The sequence below is a fragment of the Urocampus carinirostris genome, chromosome 13 (genome assembly GCF_059441175.1).
Source record: "Urocampus carinirostris isolate Australia breed hairy pipefish chromosome 13, RoL_Ucar_1.0, whole genome shotgun sequence".
In the NCBI taxonomy this organism is placed as follows: Eukaryota; Metazoa; Chordata; class Actinopteri; order Syngnathiformes; family Syngnathidae; genus Urocampus; species Urocampus carinirostris.
In genome coordinates, this window is record NC_142361.1 from 15,585,488 (window position 1) to 15,598,301 (window position 12,814).

The 12,814-nt window shown below is 40.0% G+C and overlaps 1 protein-coding gene across 3 annotated transcripts in view; it reads left to right on the plus strand.

Annotated features, from left to right (window-relative positions):
• Positions 1-12,814, plus strand: part of akt3a (AKT serine/threonine kinase 3a) — an 85,806-nt gene that overhangs the window by 66,102 nt on the left and 6,890 nt on the right. For all 3 annotated transcript variants that reach the window (XR_015852429.1, XM_088351169.1, XM_088351170.1), the window contains exons 11-13: positions 6,371-6,585; positions 6,669-6,756; positions 7,825-7,927. Coding sequence is in view for 2 of the 3 variants with exons in the window: in XM_088351169.1 (XP_088207295.1) it covers positions 6,371-6,585; positions 6,669-6,756; positions 7,825-7,927 (406 nt within the window). In the remaining variant the exon portion in view is untranslated. The remainder of the gene's footprint in view (positions 1-6,370; positions 6,586-6,668; positions 6,757-7,824; positions 7,928-12,814) is intronic.

Consider the following 12,814-nt stretch of genomic DNA (forward strand, 5'->3'; position numbering starts at 1 on the left):
TACGTGTTTTAGGTTGATAAAAATTAGGGACATTTTAAGGTCATTATCTAACCTTTTTTGATGGCGCCACGCCATACATTTTAGGACAAAATTCAACAAAACCCAAACCACCTGGCCAGACAAAGGCTAACTTTTCAGCGCATTTTATTTTAATACATGACATTAGATTTGATCAAATCTATGAAATAATAATATTGCCAGAGCCTGTGTCCCATATCATCTTAAATCTACGATTTTAAATCCCCCTCTTTCCTCCAATTACTTAAGAGTGTTGAGGCTCATTGACTGTCATTTTTGTCTTAAATAGTGGTTTCAAAACTAGGTGCAAGCAAAGTTCTTTTGTAAAAATGTCACAAAAGACTGACAACAAGGATATCAACATATTTACCTTCAGTTCAGACTGCGCTGGGAATAGGAACAAGAGTGTGCACGTCATGTGTATAGCTCCGCTCATTCCTACCGCTCACCCAACCAAACTGCTTAAGGTGCTTTGCTAGAGCTTCTGGGCAAAACGTTTGCTTTAGGTTAAAGTCTATTCTGTGTCATTTGATCATTAAGTGTCTCAACAATGAACAGAGACTGTTTAATAAACTTTTGTAAAAAAATTATTATTTAGCAATTTACAGCCCAAACTGGGTTTGTTGGTGTGACACCTTGACTATCAACTGTAGTTAAAAGTGTGTGCTATACAGTATATACACAGGACCGAACATGTGAGCAGTCAGTCCTGTCTCAGCTTTGCATGTGCAAAAAACAGTTCTGCATGAAACCAAATTGCACAAGCTCTTTTTTTATCTCTGAGCCATATGAAAAGCCATGTGTTCCCGACACCGGATCTAAATCATTCCATAAATGAAAACCTTTCTGGTGACACCATGGATGTTACATTTTGTGCACAATGTTAAAAAGGTTATCTAATATGAACTTCAAATTATAGTGTATAAGAACGCGCTGGAAATTACAAATTATTATATTTAATCAAAATGAATGATTTACACCGTTTTCTTTACGTTTTAATATCCAAATGTCAAAAAAGTAACTGTACAATGTAATGTAATTGTAAAAATGTTTTCTCTCGAGTGTAGACTGAATTCTAAAGTTCTAAATAGTTTTGACATTTGTCTAAGAATATATAAATATATATATATATCTCATCTCATCTCATCAGCTGCATCGCTTATCCTCAGTAGGGTCGCGGGGGTGCTGGAGCCCATCCCAGCAATCATCGGGCAGTGGGCAGGGGACACCCTGAACTGGTTGCCAGCCAATCGCAGGGCACACAGGGACAGACAACTCGCTCGCTCATTCACACCTAGGGACAATTTGGACCGGCCAATTCACCTGAAATGCATGTTTTTGGAAACATATATTCCAAAAACATATATATATATATATATATATATATATATATATATATATAAGGTATTTGTCATCCTTTCAAAGTTCTTTTTATTGGACGTATAAGTGTAAGTGTACCTAATCTGGCGTCTGCATCAAATATTTGTGAATAACATCTCCCATTGGAACAAGGAGGCGAAATTAGAGAAAGCGTGAACTGCTAATGGTTGATTTTAGCCAGCATCCAAGCAGCTCCAAGGTCATCAGATCAGCTGGCTAGCACAGCGGCTCCCTGCATGGGAGCCGCGGTGGGTGGGGACAAAGGCAGCGGGGAGCCACGCTGCAGTGTACATCCCACTCAAAAAAAGTAGCAAGGACAATTTGGCGCAGCATTTTGATTTTTTGTTGTTGCTTTTTTTCCCCAAGTGCCTTCCTTTGCGTGCCAAAAGCTGATTGGAGGCTGCTAGTTATTTTTCACAGGATGTGCGTTCATGTGTGTGCATAGCAGTAGAAAGTGCGGGCTAAAGTGAGGCAGATGGCGGCAGATGGGCGAGGTTGGAGGAAGGTGCTGGGAAAAAACCTGGAAATCTACACCGCCGCCGCTCGCCTGCCCGCCCGCACGCTCTGCTTGCCCGCCCGCATGTAAAAATAACACAGTGTGCTCCCAGCCAAGTTGCAGAGATGCAAAGTAGCTGGGATTAAACAGAGAATAGGGGGTATTCAAGGGGAGGCGTTGGTGGTGGGGGCATTGAGGCGGACTGAGATGAAGAGACGGCAGAAATCTTTCAGGGTCACGTGTTTGTAATTTTGACACTTCCTGTGTTTGAGAAGTTCACTTGTCGTGGGCTCCTGTCTTGTACGATTACTTATTTCATTTAGAAAAGCGACACCACTCGATTGTTAGCAGCTGTTTATAAAAAGAAAATGTGGCCCTTTCAGATTTATTTATTTTTGTTTATTTTAAAATTTGCCTGCAGCACGTAAGCGCTTGTGCGGCACAGTTTTGAGGTCTTGAGATCGAACGGTCCTGTGTGGAGTTTGCATGTTCTTCCCGTGCTTTCGTGGGTTTCTTCCAGGCACTCCAGTTTCCTCCCACATTCCAAAACGATGCATGTCACGTTAATTGGCCGGTCCAAATTGTCAATCACTGTATGCTTTGGAGCTCGCCTCACATCTTGCATTCTATGACTATTTCATTATTAAAATGGACCAAAAGAAACATCTTCTAATATAAGATTTTTTTTCTACCTTTATTCTCTGCAATCATAATATGTCCATGTTAAATCTGTGACGCTCCTCATACAGTACGCGTGTAGTAGGCATTTCTCGGCTGCCCGTTGCGAGCATCAGTCCACAATGACTGTCGCTGATTAAGGTTCGTTCGTGTGCTGTCGCCTGCGCCCGTCCGTCCTGCTCCATTATTCCTAACAGTAAGAAGATGCTATTATTATTGGCGAAATGTACGGCATATGCCACTTTGGACGCTCTCCAACCCTACCAGTCTGTCCGTCATCACACACACAACTACACAAAAAAGAGTCATCATAACGTCACATGTTAATCAGCTTGTGATGTTAATGAGCACCTGAAGTACCTCTGCCTCGCTCGCGACCGGATGAAGACGGAGCAGATGGACGATGCGAGAGCAGGACAGGTGCTCAGGCCCGCTTTGATAAAGTTGCCGAGTGGCCGTGACACTAACCGTCCTCCAAGTTCCCGGCCTTCTCCGTCCAGGTTGGCTGGCATTTGCGTCCTGCTCCACTCTGAAGAACTGCCACTCGCTGATGTTTGCCACCTCGGCGTTTCTCTTTCTTTTCCTTTTCTTGTTTTATTGCCTACCCCGCAGCCACCTTGCTTTGCACCATATTGACTCGCTTGCAGTTTATCTCCTGGCTCATCTGTCCACTTCTTTTTCTTCAGCGCCACCTTGGGCACTTTTGTGCCAATAAAGAAAAAATGCACACGTACACAATACTAGCAGATGTCTTGTAAAAAGACAAACAAAACGAGTCAAGGAACGTTTGCTTCTTTTTTGGCTACATTGCTTCGATTTAGCTAGTTACATCCATTCATTACTCAAACATTGGCTGTGTGTCGTCTTAATTTCCCATAGTTTGTTTTGAATCAAGCTGCCTCAATGACATCTGGCTAACGCCACACATACGGTACTCAAAGTTACAGATGCTACAAGATAACTTTAGTGGATGAAGACTTCTGTTAAGTTTTAAGTTTAGTGGACACTCGGACACTCAAAATAAGGAGGGAAGACACCAATGGATACTGAAATTTCAAGAACAGGACCTCCGATAAGAAATTCCAACCTGTTTTAAAGCCCTTTGTGTTAAATCTCCTAGGTTACGTAAGCCAATCCCCCCTAAAGGGTGTGGAAATCATAGAACAGCAACATGATTGGCGGAAAAATGAGAATGATGTTAACAGTTCATAATGAATAAGTAGTCAAAATACTAAATTGGCATCCAATGCAATCTCCTTTGCAGGTGTCTAATATTAAAAACAAAATTAACAATTTGCCGGCTAACAATCTTTTTAATAATCGAATAATTTGTAAAACTGAACATTAATTCAATGTATCACTCTTAAAAACATACATTTATGATCAGTTGCGTTCTGGTTAAGTCGGTATTGTATCAGAAAATAGGCAAAAACTACTAATTTTATAGAAATAGCAAGTCATTGGAGTCAGGCTTAACGCATCCAGCTCCAAAATATCCCTTTAACAAGACCCCAAAACGGCCGATACAGTATTTTCTGGACTGCAAGGCGTATTTAAAAAACAAAAAGATACCAGAAATGTAAAAGTGTGCCTTACAATCGGTGCAGCTTTTAGGCCAGAAAATGTGCCAAATTAAATTGGAAATAATTACATTGAAATGCTACGGAATAAGGTCACCGTTTATGAATTGATCAGAACCTTAGTTTATGTTCTATAAAACATGTTTTTAATTTTTTCTAGTTCTCACAGGGATTTTAATTTAATGTACCTTATAGTTCGGGGGGCCTTAAATAAGAAATTGGTTTTTGCAAAAGAATATATTTGAAGGTGTGCCTTATAGTCAACAAAATATAACAATTTGTGAAATAAATAACACCCCCATGCGCTAGACTGGGGGATTTCTGAATAAAAAGTTTTCAAGCGACATCAGTAAAATTTTTTATTTAATATTACCATAAAGATCATTTTTCTTCTATCATTAAAGACTTTTTTTTTTTTTATCAATTTTTTTCCTGCCAAGAAACTGAAATACGTTTTTTCCAAGGATTTCCAAGCAATTAATTATCAAACAAATAATTATTTTTCGCACTCTTGTTATTTTCATTGGAAAAGTTTTATTGCTTATCATTTGGTGTCCGACCTTGATTGCGGTTACTTTCTCAAAGTGAATTTGGACGAGCCTGGATGTTGCACCATGCATGCTTTCTGGACCGTCACCTGAAACTGATGCATGCCATCAACGAGAACAGGGGTCGAGAACCTTTTTGGCTCAAAGAGCCATTAAAGCAAAATATACTGTATACATGAAATAATTGAGCAAGGGCCAGTGATAAACGGCACAGCGTGGTGGCAAGATGCCGGGCAAACAGGGTGCCGACTTAAGTAGGTATTCCTTACTGTGTAAAAGAACTTCAGATTTCTCGACTTATGTTTTTTTGTGTAAAAATTAACATTGTTGTGATAGTTCATGTAATCGTACCTAGTGTTCATTGTTTTTTTACTGGACAAAGGTTGTTTTTTTTTGTACCGCAATGTTAAAGGTATTATTTTGAACCTTCATTTTTGTCATAAATAATGTTTTCAAGGTGAAAGCAAAGTTTTGTCTTGTAAAAAATGTCACAAAGGTTTTCAAACTTGGATACCATTATAACTACCTTCAGCGCAGACAACACTGGACCGAAGAGAGTGGTTGCGCTCTCCATAGTTCTGTCCACCCCTACCGCCTACCCAGTACTTTGCTGGCGCGTATGGGTGTTTATAGTTTATTGTGTGGGTTTTCATAATAAAGCCTCTCAACAGTAAACATGGATTATTAAATGAGCTACCATATAAAGGGTTCCTTAGCAATATACAGGCGAAACAGGGTCTGTTGGTGTGACACCTTGACTGTAAACTCTAGTTGAAAATGTGCCCCATATATACTGGACCGACCCATCAGGAATTTCAGTGTTGTTTTGGCTTCACAAGCACTATGTAATGCTTCACTCACGCTAAGAATGAAACGACATAGAGAAGATTTGCATGGTTTTAATTTTGTCTCCGAGCCTAATTCATTAATGAAAATGTGAGCCATAAGTTGTGAGCCATAAGTTCCCAACCTGATCTAAAACCTGCTGCATTGGTCGAGATCTTAAGTATTTTCATTGCTGTCAACTGGACTTACTGCAGGATTTCAGTTATGACTATATTGCTGATGTTAACCGTTTATTGTCAGTTGATTCCCTCGCAACATCTATTGTAGCCTGGTCATCCTGAAAGCAAAATGACCTTTGTCATGCTGAGGTTTTTTGAGTTTGTCTTTGCCCTCGCGTAGGTTTAAGATCAGGGGATGTCGTAATGGTGGCCTCTCCAGCCCCTTTTGTGACTAAGAGCTATACGAATAAATGTGAAGTCATTTTTATTTGTATAGCCCTTAATCACAAAGAGTCTCAAAGGGCTGCACAGGTTATTCCAAACCACAGACTATTATGATACCATCCCCTGATCTAAAACCTACATGAGGGCAAGGAAAAACTCAAAAACCTCAACATGAGGAATATGAAGAAACCTTGAGAAGGGACCGCACATGTGGTAATCCCCCTTCCAGGCTGCAATGGATGTTGCAATAACAAATAATACACAGATATTGTCAACAAAAATACAGGTTATTCCTATGCTATAGAGTAGAAGTGTGTTTTAAGCTCAGATTTAAACATTTCCACTGAGGTTGCAGATCGGATTTCAGGGGGAAGAGCATTCCACAGCATCGGTGCCTTGACCAAGCCAAAGGGTGACGTTTGCGTGTTGTGTTGCGTTCAGGTGCTGGAGGACAACGACTATGGTCGGGCAGTAGACTGGTGGGGCCTAGGCGTGGTGACGTATGAGATGATGTGCGGCCGCCTCCCCTTCTACAACCAGGACCACGAGAAGCTCTTTGAGCTCATCCTGATGGAAGACATCAAGTTCCCACGCACCCTCTCGGCCGACGCCAAGTCGCTGCTCTCGGGGCTCCTCATCAAAGACCCCAACAAACGGTCCGTCAGCCATTATTTCAAGGAAAAAGAGTCACATGTGTGTTTTACCCTATTTGGCTTACTTTGGACTTGTTTCTACCTAGGCTGGGCGGAGGACCGGAGGACGCCAAAGAAATAATGAGGCACAGTTTCTTCACCGGTGTCGACTGGCAACACGTGTATGACAAAAAGGTACACATTGTCTTCGGCTACGCGATGGAGAGTTGCAAATACCTCACGGCATAGGTGTCAAACATGCAACCCGCCCGATAATACGTTGAGAAAAGCACAAGAGAAAAATGTCTTGCAGTTTGAAATGTGTGAACTGGATGTTGCCAAAGCTAGGCAGCACTTACAAAGCAGCTGGAGCTATATCTTTCTCTCTCTCTCCCTCTGTCTTTCTCTCTGTTTTACTCTTTCCCCCAACTTTCTTTCTATCTTTCTTCTGTCTTACTCTTTCCTTTCTCTCTCTTTCTCTTTAATTCCTTTGGCTCTCTTTTCCCATTTTGTCTTTCTGTCTCTCCCTCTCAGTCTTTTTATTTCGTCTCACTCTCACCCTCATTCTATTTTCTCCTTCACTCTTTTTTTCTTACTCTTTTTCTCTTTTTCATTCTTTCTCATTTTTTCTCTCTGTCTTTTTCTCTTTTTTTCTTTCTGTCTCTTTAATTTTCCTCTTTTCTCTCTCTTTCTCTTCCTCTGTCCCTCTTATTTCTTCCTCTTCTATCTTCCTCTCTCGACTTCTTTTCTATTTCTCTCCCGCTTTTTTCTCTATCTCTTCTCTCTTTACCTCCCTCCCTTTTTCTCTACTCTCTCTCTCTTTTCCGCTTTTTTTCTCACTCTTTTTCTCTTTTTTCCGCTTTCCACTCGTTTTCTCTTTCTTGCTCTTTTCCTCCTCTTTCTCTGTGTATCTTTCTCTGGTTTTCTCTTTGTTTCTCTTTTTCATTTATATGATTCATTTAAAAATATTATTAAATAAAAAGAGAACAATAACAAGCACAATTATCTGCCAGTGAAAAAAGAGAATTCTTGCTTTGATGTAGGTTTCAGATCAGGGGATGATGTCATTTTGAGACTTCTTGTGATCAAGGGCTATACGAATAAACTTCACTTCTCTCTATTTTTCTTTCTCTTTTTCTCTATCTTCTCTTTAATCTACTAGTCTAGCCCCTGTGAGTTTTCTTTCGACCTTGTGGCCCCCGAGCTCAAACGAGTTTGACACCCCTGCCTTACGGTGTGGCCCTGCTTTGCTTTTTGCCACAGATGGTTCCCCCGTTCAAGCCTCAGGTGACGTCGGAGACGGACACGAGGTACTTCGATGAAGAGTTCACGGCGCAGACCATAACAGTGACGCCACCCGAAAAATGTGAGTCTCAAGCACATGCTGGGATACTCCTTACAAAAGTAGGAACTGAAGCTGAGTTAAAGCCCCACATGCAAATGGAAAGCTCATATCTTAGACGTTTTTTCTTTACATTTCTTGCAAAAAGTACTTGGAATTTGTTGTATATAAGTCAAGTCATGTTTATTTGAGATGCCCTTAATAACAAGGGGTCTTAAAGGTCCGTACAGATCAAATTATTGCAAACCACCGACTATTATTACACCATCCCCTAATCTAAAACCTATATGAGGGCAAGGAAAAACTCAAAAACCTCAGAAGAATGTCAGTAGAATGTCAAAATTTAGTTATATAATCTTTTCAAGTAGAAAAATCTTGTTTTGTTGTTAGATTATTTAAGTCATTTAAATATATCTTTTATGACTTAGTGTGAGAAGCCTTAGTGTTTTGTTAGACCACTACATATAGCTGTGTGGTGTACTGCAAGGGGTCTCCAACGTGGTTCCCGCGGGCAGGTAGCCCTCTAAGGATATCCGAGTAGACCGTGGACAGGTTCTTAAAATAGCTCACCTTTGATGGGTCATTGTGATTTTCTAGGAAATTTGATTTCTGAGATTTTAGTTGTTGACTAAGCCTGTTTTATCTCTACTTCTAAACAATCACTACCTGGTTATAACATAGTAGCAACATAGAAATAGCTTGATGAAATGTTATTTTAGAAATGTTATTCAAACTGGTAAACCTTTGCGCCTATAGATATAAACAAGGTAGTTTTTTAGGTTTAAAAGGTTTGTGACCCATGTTGAGTGCAACCAAAAACGAGTGCCACAAAGCACAAGGAAGAATTCAAACTACGGCGACTCAAAATGACCAAGCTGCACCATTTTCATTTTCTTTTTTTGCTCAGCCTTTCTGAGGTTTCTAGGTACCCTTAGCAGCAAGATGTCAGAAAATCATGTTTGCTCCCTCTAAGTTATGTTATGTAAAATGAATACAATTTTTCACCGAGGAGTATTTGTCGGCCTGGAGAGGGATGGGCACCACCACGCTGTATTTCCCATAGAACCCTAGTGGTCAAGGGATCCATTCACAAATCCACCCACCCGCGTTTATATTTTTTTACTCATAATTCCAATGAATAGTATTTTTAAAATTAATTAGTTGGGGTTTTTTACCACTAGGAATTGCTAAATAATTCTCAATGTCCCTCTAAGAAGTTTTACGTCTATTTAAAAAAAAAAGAATTACACTTAAAATAAGTAACAAGTAAATATATTCCACATAATTTCACTCATTTTAGGGTATTTCTTTTTCTAATTTTATTGTTTTTTTAAGGTAGCATTTAATAAAAATTTGGGAAATGTGATTCTGTTTTAGTAAAAAAAAAAGTTTGAATAAAATAAATAAGCTGAATAATCAGAGGTCAGCATGGCAGCTGAGTGTTTACCATGTCCGCGGCACAGATCTGAGTTTGTGCGATCAAACCTTCCTGTGTGGAGTTTGCATGTTCTCCCCGTGATTACGTGGATTTCCTCCGGGCACTCCGGTTTCCTCCCACATTCCAAAAACATGCATGTCATGTTATTTGGCCAGTCCAAATTGTCCCTCGATGTGAATCACCTAGCGAGTGGTCTGTCCCTGTGTGCCCTGTGAATGGCTAACAACCAGTTGAGGGTGTCCCCTGCCCACTGCCCGAAGAAAGCTGGGATAGGCTCCAGCACCCCGCATTGGCCGGTCCAAGTTGTCCTTAGGTATGAATGAACAGATGAGTTGACTGTCTATGTGTGCCCTGCAACTGGCTGGCAAACCAGTTCAGGGTGTCCCCTGCCCACTACCCGAAGTTAGCGGGGATGGGCTCCAGCAGCGCCGAACCCCCAAAGGATGGATGGATGGAATTTTACTTTCACCCTATGTTCCGGTCCGGAGCCTTCGCTCTGAAAATGCTGGTCTACTTGTGATCCCAAGAGCCAAGAAGAGATCCGCAGGTTCGAGAGCATTCTCCATTCGGGCCCACATGCTATGGAATCCTCTTCCCCTGAGATTCGATCTGATCTTTAACCTCAGTGGAACTGTTTAAATCTAGGCTTAATGTTGACAATATGTGTGTATTATTTGTTATTGCAACATCCATTTCAGCCTGGTCATCCTGGAAGGGGGATTACCCCATGTGCGGTCCCTTCTCAAAGTTTCTTCATTTTCCTCATGTTGAGATTTTGAGTTTTTTCTTGCCCTCGTGTAGGTTTAAGATCAGGGGATGCTGTAATAATTGTATGTGGTTTGCAATTATCTGTGGTTTGTGCTGCCCTTTGAGACTCTTTGTGATTAAGGGCGTCACAAATAAACATGACTTGACTTAAAATATCACTCCCTTATATATTGCACGACTGATTCGGAAAAGGAGTGGAAACTATTTCAGGAAACCTCTTTTTTTTAACTTCAGATGATATTTTGTCGCCATCATGTGGATGTCATTGAGAAACAGACAAGTTGCATAAAACTACTTTTACCATGCATCAGCATGTGGAGAAGTCCAACTTTGTTTGCGAAGGAAAGCATCTTCCTCTGCTTTTTGGTGCTTTTGTGGGTCCAGTGCGTTTTGTTGACATGATGGCTTTTAGAGAAACTTAAAATTGAAAAAGATTTGCGCGTATATAATGTAGGTTTGTCAGGCTGTTTTGTCTATGTGTACAACTTAAACCTTAATGTTATTGACGCACAGGTAGAGAAGTTTTGGGGCAGGGCGACTGTTTTGCCAATCAGAATGCAGAATACAATGTACTTTGAAAACGCTCGAAGCAGCAAAATTGGGAATTATAAACCGTGATAAGAAGAAGAAGAAGAAGAAGAAATGAAATGTTTATTGAAGGTATTGTTGGATACATTAATCAAAACATGACACAAAAAAAAAACTAATGCTGAGAGTGAGCATGGCCAAATATGGTCACCTTACGCCCCCTCCCCTAAGGAAATTTGACAGATCTGTTTCTGCCAACCTTTGCTTAAAGGTTTGCACCGTATTTGCACTAATAACCCGGTCAGGCAAAAAATTCCTAATTTTTTGTATCCTGAAAGAAATAAAGTTTCCATGCAAGTTGCTGGTAGGTCTAGGCACCCGTAACTTATATCTGTGACCACGTAAACCATCAACACGACAGAACTCAAAAAATTGATCAAAAGGCACATCGATCATTCCATGCAATACTTTGAACACAAAAATTAAATCAAATCGAATTCTACGGAGCTCCAAAAAGTCCAAGTTCAGTCTTTGTAGTCTTTCCGGAAATGACAAGCTGTGCATCCCAGGTATCCGCTTCGTACACCGTCGTTGAACTCCTTCCAGTAAGTTAATGTCCTTGAGTAAGTAAGGATTTTACACAACGCTGTTATATTCTAACCCGGGTCTAACATAAACGCAAAACATTCGAACTAAGAATGCTGGGTTCTTGTTGTAAAAGTTTCTGTAAATGTTTGATGCTATGTTATTGGCTTTGTTGGTAATTTTGGCGATATGCGTGATAAACTTTAAGTTTGAATTAAGAGTGACACCCAGATCCTTATGTTCAGTAACAACATGCAAATCATGATCATTAATGTTATACAGCGGAACAGAACCATGTAAAAACGACTGTGCTAAGCATTTATGACATGACAATTGCAGTTGCCACTTTTCGGACCAAAGAAAAACTGATTTAATGTAATTTTGGAGAGAATCAATTGTTCCTGTAACCTGGGTTTTTGGTAAGAAAGCCGACAGTTTAGCATCATCGGCAAAAATTGAGATGTCACTACTTTGAATGGCCTCAGGTAGGTCGTTCACAAAAAACAGAAATAATAATGGTCCTAGTACTGAGCCCTGCGGTACCCCACTACAAACTTCCGACCACGCTGAAAGAACATCATCAATTTTTACGCATTGTTTACGATTTGACAAATATGCTGTTATCCATTCAAGCCGTTTTCCACTAATACCATAGCATTTCAGTTTTTGTAAAAGCTTGTTATGAGACACTTTATCAAAAGCCTTGCAAAAGTCAAAGTAAACAACATGACCAGCCATATTGTGAACAAAAAACATACTGGTAATATTATTCAAATGAGCTATTAAGTTAGTCATGGTAGAATGTCCGGACCTAAACCCATGTTGTTTAAACGTAAAAAGATTGTGCTCCTGTATAAATTTCCATATGGCATCTGAGATAATTTTCTCAAACACTTTACAGACGCAGCTAGTCAAGCTAACTACCGCAAGGAATTACAAGTCAAGTTAACTACCGCAAGGAATTACAACAAAATATAAAAGGGACAGTATGTAATATTTAGTGCCTCCTAGTGATCGAATAAAACCTTTTTCAGTAAAAAGAAAAACATTGATTTGAACACTAGGCAAAAATACATGAACTATCATGCCAATGTTAATTTTCATACAAAAATCATGATTTGGGAAATTTTAGTTTCTTCTACAAATTAGAATCCCATGCTAGTCTGACGTCGTACTGCTACAAGTGCCCAGAACAACAAACAATGCTGTTTCTTGAATTTTAAGCAAAGACTTTGTCATACGTAGCACATTACGTATTACGTTTGGCCGAATCTTACCAGTGGCAAGACAAAGACAACATTGACGAACTTCCGGTCCGCCCAAGTTAAAAGTACAACAAATATTTTGGTTCTCTCTCAAAGCATTGAGAAGTCGCTCGGTATTAGATTTGGAATTTCAATCTGAAAGTCTAAAAAAAAAATCTCAAATGAACGACCACACATATTCCCACCGCTCCCAAACAAAAGCGTCCGATCAAAAACAGCGCAAGAGTACAAGGATTTATCTTAAGGCTGCGTTTCAGGGGAAAACTACAGATGTTTGTGTTTTTAAGAAAAGATTTTGCCACTTTGTGTAATGCCGCTGTAATGCCC